Source organism: Neurospora tetraspora, assembly GCF_033439725.1.
Source record: "Neurospora tetraspora strain CBS 560.94 chromosome Unknown B0H65scaffold_5, whole genome shotgun sequence".
In the NCBI taxonomy this organism is placed as follows: Eukaryota; Fungi; Ascomycota; class Sordariomycetes; order Sordariales; family Sordariaceae; genus Neurospora; species Neurospora tetraspora.
Genome location: NW_026944387.1, coordinates 2,024,140 through 2,041,773, shown reverse-complemented (window position 1 = coordinate 2,041,773; position 17,634 = coordinate 2,024,140). Strand labels below are relative to the sequence as shown.

Sequence of the window (17,634 nt, the reverse complement as noted above, 5' to 3'; positions counted from 1 at the left end):
TGCATCGATCGAAGCGAGCGAACGAGAGCGAGCCTCCCCTCCCGACTGCCAAATTGTGATACGCCCTCACTTCGTTTTATCGGCGCCCGCCAGACACTCGCTGATACCAAGCAAAGCCCGCAAAGCCCGCAAAGCCCAGCCCTCGTTCCTGGCCTTCCGCCTCCGAGACAGCGTGACCGCATGCTACAGTCGACCGAGACATCGCTTACTCCGATCACGGCTTGATATTACCGGCCCCCGATCCCGTTCCCCGAAAGCTGAAGCACCACGCGCACAGCCCGGGAGGCCCTGTGACGTCGTCCCTAGGCGCACCTGCTATACCCGCCAGCCCTGCCAGCCCTGTGTTGTCAACACTTGTCGCGAATATTGTCTGACTGCCTGCCTGTCTGACTGCTTGCTTGCCTGCCCTCTTGTCTGAGGGGTCATCGCTACCCGCGCCAGGTCTCGCTGATCTGCTCATGATAGACGACTAATACAGCACTCCACGATCCTGTCTGGTTGTGAAAGCAAAAAAGGCACCCGAGGGCTGCTGTGGCATTCGGCCCTTCCTCCTCCCGCAAATAGGCCTCTATTCTCTTGTCTAGATGATGGTGCGTCCGCATTTCCTCCCTCGCTGGTTCCCGACTCCCGGATGCCGGGATTTGGATCCATGCTCTCGGCGGAGCCGCACGTCAATTTCCGAATATGGATACCGCGTGTCGCTTCCTGGGCGATCGTCTTTGCATGGGAGACATGGAAAAATTATGGGTCCTTGTGGATCGGGAGAACCTCCTTTCGACTGACCAACCTGTTGTTATTCCAGCAGACCTCATCCCGTCCCCAAGGCGATGTTGGCTCCAGTTTCGCCAGCCGACGCGGCCACGACCGACTGTCGATATCCGACCCTAGCCGCCACGTCACCGAGACCATAGGAACCATGTACGAAATCGACGACGACGACTCCGGTCCCGAAGACGGGCGCCGGGCTAGCCGCCCCCTTAGCTTCATTGCGACCCAGGGAGACCACTTGGAGCGCCTTGCTAGCCTCGCCGAGGAGCCCTCCGAGGAGAACTCGGGGGATGAACTGCGCCTCGTCAGGACAACCTCAGACAAGACCAAGTCAACACTACACGACACCACTGGCGGAAAGGGGGGTGATGATGGGTTCATAGGAGGACACACCTCGAAGGATTCCAGCACCTTCCCGGCGGAGATATCAACCGATACGAGCAGCTCGTCAGAAAGGCCGGCCTCCCCGCTTTCGCCCGCGCGCTCGATACGGGATCTCCAGGCCGACGGGTCGGCCTCCCAGTTCCCCATGACGAATATCGACGACGCCAACGACATTGCACAAGAGCTGAGTAATCTGCAGGCGCTGCGACGGATATCGATGGATGTTGGGAATTTCAACGATCCCGATCTCCTTCCTTTCTCGAATATGGGCCTTGTACAGTCCGGTCCACCAACGGGCGAAGATGACGAAGCAGACCCGTCCCGCCTGCTATGGGTACCTGCGAGAGTACACCCGGAACTCGAACCTACGGCGTTCAAGGACTTCCTGGAGAACCGCGTGCAGGCAATAAAGCGGAGGTCCAGTGACTCCATGTTGTCGATTGACCTGAACCGAAGTGACTCGACAGGTGGAGGGGGCTTGAGGAGAAAAAAGTCAATGCTCTCTCGCCAAATCAAGCCGACGAGTGAGGGCATTGACTACGTGGATGGCGCAGAAAGGCTGCAACGGCAGCGCTCCCGGCATGGCGATGGCAACCCAGAACCTAGCCTGAACGAGTTGGTAGATGATCCTACGAAAGCAGTCAAGAAGCTGGCGCTTGAGACTCACCAAGAGGTGGATGAGGGTGACATCCCGATACTTCCTGCTCCAAGTATGGGTGGTCTAAGACGCTCCACAAAGACGACATACAGAAAAAGCGGCAGTATACGCTCGAACAAAACGTCATTCTCAAAAAGGATCTCCGGAAGGCAGTCATCCGAGCATGAAGATGATATGCCCCCTGTTCCGATAATGGACGAGGCGTCAAGTCAAGGCCTGAAGAGGGTACAGTCCGAGTCGGCCCTGGCCGATCTCTACTCACAGCCCGAGAAATCGGTGCAAATACGGCAAAATTCTACGCACGAGACCCCCGGCTCATCCGAAGACATATCTGTACGACGATCGTTAGAAGACACACCCAACAGAGCTCTTCAAGATGAACCAAAGCTGGCCAGCCCGCCTGCCCCGGCACCAGCGGAGGTTCTCCCTGTCAAGAAGACTGCATCCATACCGCCACCCACAACCGCCCCGCCGCCGGTGCCTGCAATCGTTCAGACGCCACCAACAGAGACAAATAAGCAGACTCTGCCCGATAGATCCTCCACTCAAAAGGCGGACGAGCCATCGGCTCGGTCCGAGAAACGTCCGTCGCTTGAGTCAACCCAGCCAACAGCGCAAGTTAATGGCAAGAGTCAGCCTAAGCCTTCTGCGCCGAGCGTAGCTCCGCAGCCCTCGCCGGCAGTGGATGAGAAGAAAACGGACAAGAAAGCAAAAGAGAAGGAAGAGGTTGAAACCCCTACCAAATCGTCAGGATGGAAATGGTTCAAGAGCGATGAGAAGGACAAGAAGAAGCGTGAGAAGGAAAAGGAGCGCGAGAGAGAGGAGCAAGCTCGGAAAGCGAAGGCCAAGGGCGGAGACAAGAGCCACGATGCGACCCGGTTGGACGTTCTACAAAGCTCCATTGAAGGCTCTTCCAAGGGCCGGGAGAGCTTGGTGCTGGATCGGGATAGTATCGACACTGGCAAGAACGAGGAGAAGAAGAAGGAGACCAAGAAGGAGAAGGAAGGCTTCTTTGGTGGCCTTTTCGGAGGCAAAAAGAAGGCTGATAAGGAGCCTCCCAAGAAGAAGGAGGAAAGACTACTTACTCCAGAACCTCCTCGCCGAAAACTCGTTCCCGATGTCGACTACTCTTGGACTCGCTTCCCGATTATTGAAGAGCGAGCCATTTACCGGATGGCTCACATCAAGCTTGCAAATCCCCGCCGACCCTTACACAGTCAAGTCCTGCTCAGCAACTTTATGTACTCTTATCTCGCAAAGGTCCAGGCCATGCATCCCCAGCTCAATGTGCCCACCTCACCGCAGCAAAGGCGATTAGAGGAAGAGCGCAAGCGCCGTGAAGCCGAACAGAAGGCGGCACAACAGCGAGCGATGGAGCAACTTGCCCTTGAACAACAACTGGCGTCGATGTCTGTTGAACAACAAATGGCGGCGATGTCTGGCCAGACCGATTTCAACTTTGAGTACCATCGCGTAAGTTAACATTTGCCTAAGCCGAAAGATGGTTTCGCTCAAGAATACTAACACCTCATTTAGTCTGATAATGGTTACGGCGAAGCATCGGGCGGCGGCGCTCAGTACGTCGATGACGCTCAGATCTATGAATACGAGCAACAACGGAACGAATCTCGCGCCCGCCATGAAAAACAACAACAAGCATATGCCAAAAGTGACGAGGAAAAGGACATGTGGTAGGGCGGCCTCCGCCCATCGTCCGGCTAGTCCAGCCTTTGCCTAGCTGGTCGAGGTGTTCTGTGGTACCAGTCCCAGGCCATCACCCTAACTGTACATCAGGCTTGACGAATGTCTTGCCTCAAGGAATAAGAGACGGGCTCGGGCTGCTTTATAGTGAGAGAGGAGGTAGTGGGACATCTGACAAGAACATATTGTACTTAGCTAATCTTCCTTTTTTTTCTAACTTTGTAAACAAGAGCAGCAGCAGCAGCAGGAGCAACAAGACGAAAAGCAGCCCAGCAGCGAGCATCGGGATTGGCGTTTCGGGATACAAATGTCATGGAATGGGGGAGGCGGCGAGGCGAGGAAAGATATAAAGATATTTACTGGGTGTTGCAAAAGAGACATATGGTTGAAAGTGGATGGATGGCTGGCAGGTAGGAAGGAACTGGGTTGGGAATTGATTGCAACTTTTTTTTCGTTTTTCAACATGTTGAGAGTCGGGATCTACCATTGAGTGAGAGCGAAAGAGAGAGAGACAGCTTATCATCTTATTTTGTATCACAACGCGAAATTGTCACGGCAGTCTGTTGATCCTCTTGGGACCAACTCTCTTCTTGACAGCGATCTTGGGCTGCCCGCTCCACCAGGTTTGGAAACAACGACAACTGTCTCTCTGCGCTTTTCCATCAAGTGAAGCTCTCATCATCGGCGCATATCCAACTCGTAAACATGATTCCAGAACCTGTTGTGTCCTTGACAAGAACTACGGCTGTAGCAGCCTTCTCCCTTGTTATCTTCCCCTCGTTGACTACTTGGAGTACCTTGTTGACCCCTTGCTGTTCGACTCAAGACGAGCTTCCCCTGCCTCCGTCCGTCTGCGATCAGCAAGCACGAGCGGTTCATCTTTCGAAGCTTCACCATAGCTCTTAGCCAAAACCATTGTGGGATTATTATCGCAGCCTCGCTGCTGGTCCTGTTGCTGATCGACCAATTGCTATCTTTTGCTGATTGTGATGATGTGTTAAACTGGAGTAGTCCACGCAACTGACAGTGTTGGCAGCGCCTGGCAGGGCGGTCTCGAGGGCGGTGTCTTGCGCTTCCACTTTGGCAGGCCCGTCTGGCTGGTGCCTGCCCCTGGCGGTCACCACTTGCACGGTCTCTATAGGCGCTCAATAGGGAAGGCGGGAGCTGTAGGTCGGGTACCAAGGTACCCACCCGCCCGTTCAGCTGGAGCCCAGGCGCCCAGGCAGAGAGATACAGCGAGAGCTCCCCTCCCGTCCCCTCCTGTCTGGCCTCAGTTTCCAATCACTGAACCATTCCAGATTTCGAGCACCTGCCCTACGCCGTGAACTCTCCCGGCCACTCTGAAAATCTTCCGACTTCGTCGACGAAACAACCGAAACAACGCCCAACCACCATCCAACGTATCCCCTCCCGCGACCGCGTCCTCGAGGCTCTCTCTGACCTCTGCTTCGTGTAATATTCTTTCTTACTTCGATCCAATCCTCGGGCCGCCGTCGTCCGTTTCTGCTTGATACCCCGCCTCCGGTCGCGACCAAACGCCCGTCTGTTGCTTCAGCTTTCGGCACCATCACCGCCCGGTTGCGCATTCGTCGACATTGACTTCCACTTTCCACCACATACTTGGCACCGTACCACGCCCGCCGTCAGCTACCTTTCACCCTTTCACGTGTAGCTTCCATTCGGCCTTCAGCTCTCCCGCTACCCCGATCTCCAACACCTCTCCTCCATCTGGTCGCCGAAGCCAGCAAATACCTAACCTCCCCCACATACATCTCAGTCTTCTCTATTGAAGCACTCTACCGGGATGGCATCTGTGAGATTCTCCTCCCTTCTTTTCTGCTTCTCCTCCTTGCTGCCCAGCTTCAACAAGTTCCCCAACTCCCATCCCACCTCTTCCCCACCATGCACTCAGATCACCGTCACGTCTCGTCGAGCATGTCTAGCTGCTCTCGCCTTGACCGCCCGGCTGTCTACGAAGCTCAAGCTGACGCACCATCGTGGTCTCTCGCTACCTTGACGCGTGTTTGCTAACTTGACCCGTCCCTCGATAGCAACCCCGTAATACATACAACGCCCCCGGGTTCCTGCCCAATGGTGCCGCTCCTCACCAGGGCCCGGTACCCGGCGCTACACCTCTCCTTCCGAACCAAGGCCGCGTTTTGCAAACTGGTCCCACCAGAGTTCTCTGCATTGCAGATGTTCGGGGTAAGCTTTTCCCCCAGTGTGATAGCCCAAGCTGTTTGCGCCTCGTTACTGATTTGCCCCTTCCTAACTGCAGGTAACCTTCGGTCTTTGAACGAGCTCGCCAAGTCCGCCCGCGCCGACTACATCATTCACACTGGTGACTTTGGTTTCTACGACGAGACATCTCTCGAGCGTATTGCGGAGAAGTGCGATAATACCCGGCCCAACTTTGGTCTTCGCTTGCTGACCAACGTTTGAACAGAACCCTGAAACATGTTGCCCAATATTCGCCCCTGATTTCCGAGACCACGAAGAAGGCCATTGCGCAAGCCGCTTCCGGTCCCGTCAAGAGCCGCTTCCCCGCTAGCGAGCTTCCTCTTTCCGAGCTGCCTCTCCTCATTTCAGGCGAACTGAAGCTGGATGTTCCCGTCTATACTGTCTGGGGTGCTTGTGAAGATGTCCGGGTGCTCGAGAAGTTCAGATCAGGAGAGTACAAGGTGCCTAACCTGTTTGTGATCGATGAGTCTCGGTCGAAGCTCCTCGAAATCGGCGGTGTCAAGCTGCGTCTTCTCGGTTTGGGCGGTGCTGTCGTTATGCACAAGCTTTTCGACAACGGTGAAGGACGGACTACGATCGCCGGTGGACAAGGTACAATGTGGACTACACTCCTCCAGATGGGCGAGCTTGTCGACACTGCCAACCGCGTCTACGACCCTACCGAGACCCGTATCTTCATCACCCACGCTTCTCCTGCTCGTGAGGGCATCCTCAACCAGCTTTCGGTAACTCTCAAGGCGGATTTCTCCATTTCGGCTGGTCTTCATTTCCGTTATGGAAGCTCCTACAACGAGTTCAGCGTCAACCCGACATTGGATCACTACCGTGGCAAGCTGGCCGCTTCCAAGGCGTCTTTCAACGATGTGTGGGAAACTGTCCGCAGTGAGGTCGAGCCCGCGATTCAGCAGAATGATGTCCAACAGACTTTGCTTAAGAACGCTCTTAGTGTTGTCGAGAAGATGCCTACGACTGCTGCTGGCGGCAACCCTTTCGGTGGCGCAGCTGCGGGTCAGTCGGCCGCCGCGCTCGGTCAAGTCGACGAGAGTGCCTTCAAGAACATGTGGAACTTTAACCTTGCTGATGCCGCGTTTGGCTGGCTGGTGCTGGAAATTCACGACGGAAGGATTGGAACTGAGATGAGAGCTCAGGGATTCAACTTCTCCCATCGCGGGGCTAAGCAGCCCGTTTATGCGGGCCAGGGTGCCGTCCCTCCCTCGGCCGGAGGAGCTAACCCCGTTCCTACTGGCCCCGCTGCCGCTTCTACACCCGTCCAACCCGCAGCGCAGCCCGCGCCTGCTGTACCTGCGGTCCCCGTTGTCCCCAAGCAGCCCCCCGCGCAAACCGCTAAGCCCGCTGCCCCGTCTCCGGCTCCGACACAACCCAAGGCGGCCACACCACAGCCTGCTTCTGCAGCCTCGTCCGCATCGAGAGAGTCTGAGAAGCCGGCATCCGCTCCCACGAACGGAGCTTCCAATAACCCGGAGCCTACCCCTTCCCCGGCGCCCAAGAGCGCTGCCGAGAGTATCATTGGCCTCTTTGTCATGCAACCACCGAGCGATGACGCCATCCCTGGCCTGTTCGCGGAGGAGGACAAGTCCAAGATCGTCAAGGTCGATAAGTGGGGCCAGAATAACAGAGTAGTCATCTTCAAGACGGTGGAGGATCGTGACGGTGCCTTGGATCGCTTGCCTCAGGAATACAAGTCTCGTGGCACTGGCTCGGACGACCGCTCGAAGCCGCTCATCAAGGTTTTCAACCCTCCTGCGTCGAGGCCGTTTAACACCCGTGGCGGCGCTGGTACATGGGCCAGCAGCAGAGGTGGTAGGGAAGGTACCCAGAGCGGATACCGCAGCGCTGGCGGCGGAACTGCTAGCGACAGTGAAGGCGCTGGTCGTCGCGGAGGTCGCGGAGGTTCCAGAGGCGGCCGTGGTGGTGAGCGCGGTGGACGTGGCTCGCGCCGTGGGGGGTTGAAGGGTGACGGAAGCCCGGCTACGACCTCCGCTACCCCGGCTGACTCTTAGGACGCGAAAGCTGTGGAGTCAAAAACCAAGGACCCGGAGAAAGGTTCTGAGAAAGGTTCGAACAAAGGTTAGTTCAGAACATCAAAACCTTGAAGAAAATCATCAGACAATCACGAATCGACAGCGTGAGATGCTGGTGTTTAAGTCGACCCTAATCAATGACGCCTTGGTGTTGTGGGATGGGAAAAGGTGCGCTAGCGGATAGATTTAACCCTGGCGAATGTCGTTGAAGGGAAATACATTGGCCGGGTTGGAAGAAATAGTGAAGGCATGGATTTGTTAGGTCATGTCAGTCAGGTTCAAGACAGGCTAGGTAGGCCAAGTCGGACCGAGCTGCGCTACTGAGCGGAAGGGGTGGTGAATAGGGGTGAGCGAGAAAGAAAACAGCGTAAAGTTAACTACTACGATTTCCAACAACCAAAACATTGTTCAGAGTTATTCATGTCTCTCGATGCGGATATTGTAGATGGTGTGGATGGTGTTTAAGGTCGAGGTCTCCAAAAGGACTTCAGCGGATTTGCTTACTTTGCTTTTTTTCTTCTTCCTTCTGTTCATCTCTTCACCTCGATTCTTTTTCCGTACGACAAACATAAAGGTTTGTCCGTATCGGTTATACAAACGGAAAGATGTCGAAGCATAGATGATGGACGTATTGAGTTTGTAGAGTAATGTACCTTAGTCTAGCGCGCCGAGAGCGTATGTAAAAGAGAAATTTGAAAGCCGCATCAAGTGTTCACCGAACCTCGAAGTGATGCTCGAGAGGTAGGCAAGAACTTTATCACCAGCTGAACGGCATCGTGCCATACTGTGTATGGATTTACACACTGCCTACCCTTACCTTCTGAGCCAGGACTACCAGAAACCGCTTCCTGGAGTGTCACACACCAACTACAACTCAAAATTTAACACAATTCATTACCTCCTTTTTTTTTTTCTCCGCCTTGTCTAGGTCTAGATATCTCGTAGGTCAACTCCACCCACCCATCCCTTTTCTGTTCGCCATCCATCTTCCGGCGCCCCTTAGTTGCTTTTGATAATTGTACAAAATATGGGTTGAGTGGTTGGACGGCCAGGAACCATCGTCTAATATGTACAGATAAAAGTACATGCTGTCCCCATTATCATATAGATAGAGTGACAGCTTTTTTCTTTTTCTTTTTCTTTCTCCCTCTCTAACCTAACCCTGTCGCTTCATCAGGTTTCAGTTACGGTCGGTATCAACCACCGGGTGGGTCTTCCGGTCTTCAAACCCATCCATGATGCCTCTCTTCAGAGGTCAAACAAACATCTTCCTCGCAGTCCATCCATCTCCCCGCCTCTCCCTCCCTATCTATCCACCACCCCTTTCCTCTCCAACTTTCAGTTCGCCCTCTAGTTCTACTTCCGCCTAGGCTTCATCCCCTTATGAATCGCCGCCACACCGCCCGTCAAATCCTCATACCCCTTGCCCCCCACCACAAACCCGGCATCGACAATCATATCCCTAAAGTCCTCCTGGCTCGGGAACTTCTCGATGCTTTCCACCAGATACTGATAACTATCCCTATCGCCCGCGACCAGCTGTCCAATCAGCGGGATCGCGCTAAAACTCCACTGCTTGTAGATGGTGTTGAACAAAGGGTGCGCATCCGCTTTGCTAAATTCTAGACAAGCGAACACGCCACCGGGTTTAAGCACGCGGTAGGCTTCGCGCAGGGCGGCGGGGATGTTGGAGAAGTTGCGGATGCCAAAGGCGACCGTGTAGAGGTCTACGCTCTCGTCCGGCACGCCGGTGGTCGGGGAGTAGCCGACTTGGTTGGCGCCCAGGGGCTTGGTTTGCGTCAGGTCTTCGGCGTTGGCTTCGAGGAAGGAGAGGGCGGCTTGTTGCGAGGCGGGAAGGGCGGCGGAGCGTTGTTTGCCGACGGATAACATGGCCGGATTGATGTCGGAGATGGTCACGCGCACGTCTGGGTTGCCGTTGAGGATGTGTGCCGTGTGAAGCATGCGGAAGGCGATGTCGCCGGTGCCGCCGGCTATGTCGAGGATGTGTTGCGGGGCGCGGGGGTCGGAGGAGGAAGTGAGGGGGGAGAAGCCGGGGTTGAGGGAGGCGACGAAGTGGTCCCTGGGAAGGAGGAGAGAGAGGGTTAGTTTATGTACTGTTTATTGGGGTTTGGGAAGTGGTCGAGTGTTGAGATGCGACACATGGTATGGAATGGGATAAAACAAGACTAAACGTACTTCCATACGCGATGCCAGCCAAAAGACATCAGATCGTTCATGCGATCATACGACTCAGCAACGCTGGTAAACACACCAGCTACGCGCTCCCTCTTCTCGGCTTCGGTGACGGTCTCGAAACCGAAGTGGGTAGGGCGCGCAGGATCGGGAATGGCATATTCGGGTACTGAGTTGTTGTTGTTGTTGGGCTTCTGTTGCGACTGGAGGGTTGTCGAGAAGGGCCGTGATATCCGGGATTCGGCGTGTAAGAGCTTCGAAGAGGTAGATCTGAGCGACGAGGGAATCGCCCTTCGGAGGGCCGGACGGGCAACCATTTTGGCTGATGGCGACGAGGCTGGACTGGAGAAATATCCGGGAGGGTGGGGGTAGACAGAGAGAGATCTGGAAGAATGGAGGGTTAGAACAGCCCCCGAAAATTGAGAAATGTCAAGAAAGTTGTCGCAGTTCGGCCCGGCGTCGCAATCGATCGATGAAAGCTCCCCCCAATGGAAATTCCCCAATCGGGAAGGCTGCGAAATCTGCATGTGGGTTAACACACAGCTTGGGTGGCTGGTGCGCAGGTCTTTGTGGCTTGTGCGTCGGCCATTGTCCAGCCTTGTTTGCGGGGTAGCTTCTGGAGACTGCGGGGGTTCTGGCGCATCTGGCCGGGGGTCCTTGTTTGATCTCCGTTTTTTTCTCCAGATGTTCGCAGGCGCTAGCGCAGGGTCGAATGGCCGGCGTCTTGAATTCTCGAACATTGATTGATCCCTGCAGTGATGAATCTCGAAAGTGAAAACATTCAGGTACTCACTTGGAATTATAGCCCCTCCGTGTGGAGGCGAAGCTCATGGTCTGTCGACGCTGATGAAGCAGTCTCGCATCTATCGTCAGACTTCTTGGATCCAGATCTTGCCTCAGATCCGGCAGATGATGGTTCAGACTTCGCAGCCTCGAGGTCGTCAGAGGGTGCTGATTTGGATTCCTTGACGGCGGCTTCGGCGTTCTTCGCGTCGGCCATCCACAGCGCGATGAAGTGGATGATCTTCTTGTGGAAGAAGGTGAAAACGGCGATGGCTGCGAGGAGACAGATGATGATGGCTACGATCGCGTCTCTGCCGGACATGGTGGATGGTGCGTCGGGGAATAGCTTGGTGATGTTGCTGTGCTGCTGCTAGTATTGTCTTGTTTGTGACGTGATATTGCGGGGCGTTGAGGAGAGGGCAAAATGAGGAATGGTAGGTGTTGCTACTACACGGAATTCAGAGGCGCGATTACAAGACGAGGGTTGACTTAATGAAATCTGTCGGGTGTTTGGCGTCGGGGTATGTGCGCTGCTGTGGTATGCGACGAGGGATGAAGAGATGTTCTGTTCAGCGGTCAATTCACTCGGGCCTTGAATTGAAACCTGAGGCTATGGTATTTCGCGTTGTCCGGACAGTAGAGTATGCGGCCCAGGTTGGGATGAAATCATCCGATGAAAAGATATAAATTGTTTATTCCGACGTCTACCCTACTTAGCCAGACTGTCCTTCCCGCCCTCAAAGTTCCCAAGATCATACTCCTCCGGGTACTGCTCCAGATGCTCCTTCAACTCCTTCATCTGCTGCTTAATATCCGGCGTCAACTCCTCATACACGTCCTCGAACATGGTCCTGATAGCAGGCTTCTTCTCCTTCTCCGCCTGGGAGAACGCCTTGAGGATGTCTGCTCTGATACTATCGCGTGTCTCCCTCTCCTTGTTCTCATCCCAGATCCCCTTGGCCTCCATCCACTTGCGCAGCCTTCCGATCGGGTTGTCCCTCCGCTTCCAATCCTCCACCTCGACCTTGGCACGGTACGCAAACGAGTCGTCCGACGTGCTGTGGTGGCTGACGCGGTAAGTCATGGCCTCGATCAGGACCGGCTTGCCGCCGTCTTGCAGGGCCAGCTCGCGCGCTTTCTTTGTCACCTCCCGTACGGCCCAGAAGTCGTTGCCGTCTACCCTGATGGTCTCGATTCCGTAGCCGAGGCCGCGGCTGGCGATACCGTCGCCCCGGTATTGCTCGAGGGTTGGGGTCGAGATGGCGTAACCGTTGTTACGACAGATGAAGACGGCTGGGCAGCCACGGGTGGCGGCAATGTTCAGCGCGGCGTGGAAGTCACCCTCGCTGGCGGCGCCTTCGCCGAAGTAGGCGGCTACTACCCTCGGGGGTACCGTGGGATTTTGCATTCTCTGAATCTTGAGGGCATACGCAGCTCCGGCAGCCTGGGGGAGCTGGGTGGCTAATGGGGACGAAATTGTATGCTAACAGACAAACAACAGCGTTAGCCATCATCTTATTCAGTGGGGGGAGATTAGCATCATCCGAAAAAAACGTACAATATTCAACTCCTTGCTCCCGTAATGCACCGGCATGTTCCTCCCCTTGCCGGAGTCCTTGTGATTAGCAAACAGCTGGTTCATAAAGTCACTCAACTTAAAACCGCGCTGTTTGAACACGCCCTGCTCGCGGTACTGGCAGAACACCACGTCCTCCGGAGACAGCGCCGAGGCGCTACCCACGCAAACGGCCTCTTCGCCCGCTGATACCATGTAAAAGCTGAGGCGGCCTTGGCGTTGCGCATCGAACATGATCAGGTCCATGATGGAAACCGTCAGCATGTCGTGGTAGAGCTTGATGACTTCCTCGTCGCTCAAGTCGGGCTTGAACGAAGGGTCGACCACCTGGCCGTGTTGGTCGACGGCCCGGTAGGTCGGTAGAGCATCGTATTTTGAGGGCTCTTCAAAGGTCATGGAGTTGCTGAAAGCTGACTTGACGGCTCCCGGGAACATGACATGGCTGGAATCTGGTCTCTGGGAGAGCGAGCTGGCATAGCGACGGTTTGGAGCTGTTTGTGTTGTTGTCGTCGTCGTTGTCGAAGACTGAGTAGCGATTGGCACGAGTCGGGGCTGGTGGGTAGTCGGTGTAAGAGGCCGCAACAGCGATGCTGGCCGTTGACTGGAACGACAGATCCTCTTCATTGTGGATGTTGGGTTGTTGAAATCAAGACACAACCGATATAGGAAAGACGAAGAAAGGAACAGAGAAGAGAGAGACCGCAACGGAGAGATCGTGGGTAGTCAAGTCAATCAATCAATCGCAAAACAACGAGAAGAAAATTACAACATGACAAAGACGGCAATAACAGATATGGGGAACGGGATTGTGGAGGACATGATCATTCATCAACAAATGATGGTTTGTTGTTTCCCCCGGTCTGGACTTTTCAGAGGAGTTGTAGCGTGGATCGACGTCACTTGTGCCGACGGAAACCGGCCATTAACAGATAATGGAGGATGGCCGGACCATGCATGGAGAAAAACGCGGGGAACCAAAACCACTTTTCTGTTTGGGGATTGGCTTCTCTGGCGCCCTGGAATCTGGGATGTCACTTCAGATCTCGGCTTTTTAAAACCGAAAGGATCAGTCTTTGCCAAGTCCATGTTTAGGTAAGTCGTGTGGGTGTGTCCAACTCATGCCAGGACGAACCTTCACCGCGGTGAGGACCGGTGAGTGAACATGGGCTTCCCCCCCTGAACCAGAAATCGGTTTGTTTAGTATAGGCAGTCCATTGCCCCTGCGTGATCGACACAGGGCACTCACCCGTATATCCCCCAACTTGTGTAACGCAACACAATTGCGCGTAGAGATGGCCTTTCTCGAACCATCGCCAGCAACTTTACATGGTTAAATGGCCAGATAGCTGTGAAATGTGGCCCCTTGTGCCTGACCGGCGAGATTCCACCCATGATCATATCCGCATGATTTTCGACCACGAACCACAGAATCGGGTCCGTGGTGTTCCCGTCAGAGGCAGGTTTCCGGTCGTCAATGTCCCCGTTCGAATGTTTTCTGATGGGCTAAATGAGGGCTGCCGTCTTCGATTGAGGCCGGTTGGAGTAGCTCAGTTCGCGGACGACATCAAAATCGTCCCAGTTTGCTCTTAGGCGTACGTATAGCTGTTGAGATTGCTGTTTTTCCATGAATCTCCAAGAGAACACTGTAGATATGGTTCGATGTCAAAATGGCATCGAGATCTCGGGAGGACAGGGTGAAGAGAGGGTGAAGACAGGGTAAAGAAAGGGAGCAGGAGAGGATAAATAGGTGGCAGTCTCCTTCGCTGTCAAAGAGAGAAGCACAGTTCAAAACACCATTATCCTTCTTCAAAGATTCCCATCTTTCAACTAGACCCCTTTGCTTCCAGATTTCTCTTGTCCGTATCGTCATCGTTAATTCCACAATGAGCCAAAACATCTACGACTCTATCGACTTCTTCGAGTCATACAGCAAGTATCCGCGCATGGAGAATGGGCTCGCCGGCGCCTCGGAATGGCCGCTCCTTGAGACCATGCTCCCATCCAATCTTGTCTCCAAGACCGTACTCGACCTCGGGTGCGGCGACGGTTGGTTTTCCCGCTGGGCTCTCGACCAAGGGGCCAAAGCCGTATGCGCCATGGACGTGTCCAAGAATATGCTCAGCCGTGCCCGCGCGCTCAGTCCGCCAGACCGATACTCGGCCATAACCTTCCGCCAAGTCGACATTGAGATGTTGGAGGGCCAGGACGGGGGACTGGATCCGGAGGCATATGACGTTGCCTTTAGCGGTCTCGCCCTGCACTACCTCGTCAACCTCGAGGCGGCTCTCCGCCAGGTCTTTCGGTCTCTTCGACCGGGCGGCTTGTTTGTCTTTTCCGTCGAACACCCCATCTTTACGGCTCCTCAACGGCCGGGTTTCAAAAAGACTGGAGCTGCACAGGACTGGCCTTTGAGCAGCTACTTTGCTGAGGGAGAGCGGGAGGTTGACTGGTTGGGTGCGCCGGTTAGGAAGCAGCATCGCACCATTTCTAGGTCAGTGGTTTCGAGTCCCGAGCGAGGCATCTTTACCTCGTATGTGCTAACATGAGTGTCGGGCTCAAGCTATCTCAAGACACTCCGTACAGTAGGGTTCGAAGTTGTTGTTGTGGACGAATGGGGTGTTAGTGACGACGATAGCCGCAAACATCCTGACTGGCCAAATGATGGGGGAATTCCACGGTTTCTGCTCATCTCTGCGATGAAGAGGGTAGATGCGGCGGATAGTCTTTAGGAACGTCGATTTGTGTTCTTGTCTTGGTGACTGGACGGACGGGCTGTAGCAGGGGTATCGTGTTGCTTGAGGGCCTTGTAAAGTACGAGTGTCTTTTCTCTCTTTCGTGTAATGCGCACGAGAAGGTATTCGCAGACTGCCATTTGGTGGTATTCGTTCCATTAAAGACAGAAAAGAACTTCATGCCATGGGAATGTCCAGGTTCCCGACTACCTGCATGACCTGCTCAGGTGGTTGATATCCGGTGATTGCTTTAAGTTAACAGGCAAAAGATGGTATCTCCTGAACGTCACAAAGTTTCTTTGAAGAAAAGCTGCCCTGTTGTTCGTCATTAGAATTTGGGATGATTTGGGGAGAGAGCTCAGCATGTGGGGTGAAATAAAGAGACCTATCTGACCCTAGCATTGTAGTCTTTCTCTTAAAGACATAGAGATGCACCTTCTAAAATAACCCCACGCTTGAGCTTCAGCAGCGTACGCTTTGCATATACAGCATAGGCATGCACAGAACGATAAAAGATGGCACCATTCTTTGGGCGCAGTCCTCGCCCAAAAACTACGTAGACATATGAGGGCTGCAGAACGATGAGGTTATAATGTCCTCTGTTTTTATGAATTCGTGAGGAGAGCAGCTCATCCCACGTCTCTCACAACCGACTACTGTGTAGAGGTACCTATCTAGTCTACCTTAGCTTTCAAACGACATATCCACACTACGTACAACTAACCTCAAGGCAGGGCCGGGGTCTCCAAATGAAGGCAACTGGAACCGGTGGTGGGCGGCACCGATGGACGGCCAACAAGCGCCCAAGCCGCTCAAATGGAACAATCCAGGGCACCACCATCGCACCATGGGTGGGCAACGGCTACGGGGGGTCCAACGAACGGGAGAGAGTCGGGTCGGAAGGGAAACCTTTCCCACCACGCATGTCCATCTGTTGACCGTTTCTCTTGCCGAACAACTTCTCGTGAACGTTGTTGCCCATACACAAGCCCGTCATTGCTTGCTTCATGTAGGTTGTTTGATCACTCCCCGTGAACCACCGGGCATGATACATCTCAGTCCCGTTCCACTTTAAAGTCATATCCATCACTTAAGTGGAATGGCAGCCCCACAACTTCAACCAACAACAAGCAACAACGACCAAGTCTAATCATGCACATCACAGCCTGAGCCCGACAATACCGTATCGGCCTAACAACACGTTGAAACGAAAACACCGAGGTACTCTGCCCGTCAGCCTTTCTCGACGAGCCCGAGGCCCAGCTACCAACTCCGACCTCCTGCCGCTTTTCAAGTTGCCGTTCGAACGAAAACATCATCAAACCCTTCCGAAGCGCGACACAGACCGCAATCGGCCCTTGGCAGCGAATGGTCTCATTACGGCGTACTACACCACTACGACTACTGCTGCCACTCTTTGACGACCCAGGACCCATCACCACGACCGCCGCAGCGAGCACCACGACTTCTACTTGTTCCATCCCATAACAGCTATCCTTAGATTAGGATAGGATCCGATCTGTTACACGCGACCCAACCCGTCTTTTATCCCATCCCGGCCTCCGACCCGCCTGCCTCATGGCGTAATCCATGGCAGACCGAAGCCTTGCAAACCCGCGCTCCAGATCGGCTATCGACCACGATCACGCAGTGCGCCTGCCTTCTTCACCATTGCCTCCTGCATCACGCTCGCCTAACTCGACCATCTCCGACCCGTCCACGCCTTCCCCAAATCCCAAACGCATTCGAACCCTCGGTCCTAATACCCCGTCATCTGCTCTCGCCGCCTTTAGTGTGAGCTCTCCTGCAAGGTAAGTCAGTTGGAAAACACCACACCTGCACAACACAGAACACAACACCACGAATACAAACAACCCCCATCCAGACACACACATTCATCCACACACATTCCCGTGCAGAAGTCGCTGCTGCCCCTGCCCTTCCCGATTGCCTGCCCTCTGCACCGAGTACTCGGTCGGAAGGAAGAGGAGTGGGTATCGAATCTCAAACCCTTCCATCCTGAGTCGGGTTGTCGCCAAACAAACAACTGCATCTCCCCGTGCCTGCTCCAACTTTGGACAGCCTGCTCTGTCTTCGGTCAAACAACAAGGCTGCCCTCTTGCCTGCGTACTTGCCTGCCGTGTTGAGGCCCTCCTCTGCCTGCCCCTTCGGCACAGTCCGTGGACATACCTGCACTCCAGCTGGCTGGGACGACTTCAACAATCCACGAGCCGACCCTCATCAAAACAACCAGCTTTCGGTATCAGTCGGTTCTGCGGTCGCGTCCCGGTGAAAGAAGCACGCAAACGCAAGCATCATCCAGCAACTGCAGTACAGCACGCAGATCCTGTTCCTGCCAAGAAAAGGAGCGAGGCCAGTTCTTGAGGCTCAAATCGGTTCTTCTTGATCACATCAAAGCCATCCCACCAACGACCTTATTATCCAGTCTTGAGGTCCTTAATTCGGTTACGGCTGTCAAACCTCTTGTCAGCTACCTCCAGCCACCACTGGAAAAGACATCTGGGCACTGGCCATCAGGGACTCTTCTTCGCTGGA

At 54.5% G+C, this 17,634-nt stretch overlaps 7 protein-coding genes across 7 annotated transcripts; 4 read left to right on the top strand and 3 right to left on the bottom strand.

The window, feature by feature from the left end:
- Window positions 1-916: 916 nt before the first annotated feature.
- B0H65DRAFT_427878 (uncharacterized protein) lies at window positions 917-3,505 on the top strand (the record flags this gene model as incomplete). Its single annotated transcript, XM_062824714.1, has 2 exons — window positions 917-3,283; window positions 3,347-3,505. 2 exons carry the CDS (start codon window positions 917-919, stop codon window positions 3,503-3,505), a joined length of 2,526 nt encoding a protein of 841 aa, XP_062680560.1.
- A 711-nt stretch (window positions 3,506-4,216) lies between these two features.
- On the top strand, window positions 4,217-8,006 carry B0H65DRAFT_576268 (uncharacterized protein; the record flags this gene model as incomplete). The annotated part of the gene is made up of 4 exons (XM_062830654.1): window positions 4,217-4,384; window positions 5,563-5,716; window positions 5,790-5,901; window positions 5,958-8,006. 4 exons carry the CDS (start codon window positions 4,217-4,219, stop codon window positions 7,771-7,773), a joined length of 2,250 nt encoding a protein of 749 aa, XP_062680559.1. The 3' UTR covers window positions 7,774-8,006.
- A 679-nt stretch (window positions 8,007-8,685) lies between these two features.
- On the bottom strand, window positions 8,686-10,462 carry B0H65DRAFT_469264 (ubiquinone biosynthesis methyltransferase coq5). The gene is made up of 2 exons (XM_062827000.1): window positions 9,991-10,462; window positions 8,686-9,874 (listed from the first exon to the last, which is right to left on the bottom strand). Exons 1-2 carry the CDS (start codon window positions 10,302-10,304, stop codon window positions 9,151-9,153), a joined length of 1,038 nt encoding a protein of 345 aa, XP_062680558.1. The 5' UTR covers window positions 10,305-10,462; the 3' UTR covers window positions 8,686-9,150.
- Window positions 10,463-10,676: 214 nt separating this feature from the next.
- B0H65DRAFT_496030 (uncharacterized protein) lies at window positions 10,677-11,424 on the bottom strand. The gene has a single exon (XM_062827791.1). The coding sequence runs from the start codon at window positions 11,090-11,092 to the stop codon at window positions 10,787-10,789; it is 306 nt and encodes a 101-aa protein (XP_062680557.1). The 5' UTR covers window positions 11,093-11,424; the 3' UTR covers window positions 10,677-10,786.
- Window positions 11,425-11,468: 44 nt separating this feature from the next.
- On the bottom strand, window positions 11,469-13,286 carry B0H65DRAFT_229568 (2-oxoisovalerate dehydrogenase alpha subunit mitochondrial precursor). The gene is made up of 2 exons (XM_062822158.1): window positions 12,329-13,286; window positions 11,469-12,253 (listed from the first exon to the last, which is right to left on the bottom strand). Exons 1-2 carry the CDS (start codon window positions 12,968-12,970, stop codon window positions 11,480-11,482), a joined length of 1,416 nt encoding a protein of 471 aa, XP_062680556.1. The 5' UTR covers window positions 12,971-13,286; the 3' UTR covers window positions 11,469-11,479.
- Window positions 13,287-14,229: 943 nt separating this feature from the next.
- On the top strand, window positions 14,230-15,075 carry B0H65DRAFT_549946 (S-adenosyl-L-methionine-dependent methyltransferase; the record flags this gene model as incomplete). Its single annotated transcript, XM_062829702.1, has 2 exons — window positions 14,230-14,837; window positions 14,907-15,075. 2 exons carry the CDS (start codon window positions 14,230-14,232, stop codon window positions 15,073-15,075), a joined length of 777 nt encoding a protein of 258 aa, XP_062680555.1.
- Window positions 15,076-16,668: 1,593 nt separating this feature from the next.
- B0H65DRAFT_443550 (uncharacterized protein) lies at window positions 16,669-17,371 on the top strand (the record flags this gene model as incomplete). The annotated part of the gene is made up of 2 exons (XM_062825636.1): window positions 16,669-16,889; window positions 17,161-17,371. The coding sequence occupies 2 exons, from the start codon at window positions 16,669-16,671 to the stop codon at window positions 17,369-17,371; spliced, it is 432 nt and encodes a 143-aa protein (XP_062680554.1).
- Between the last annotated feature and the right edge of the window lie 263 nt (window positions 17,372-17,634).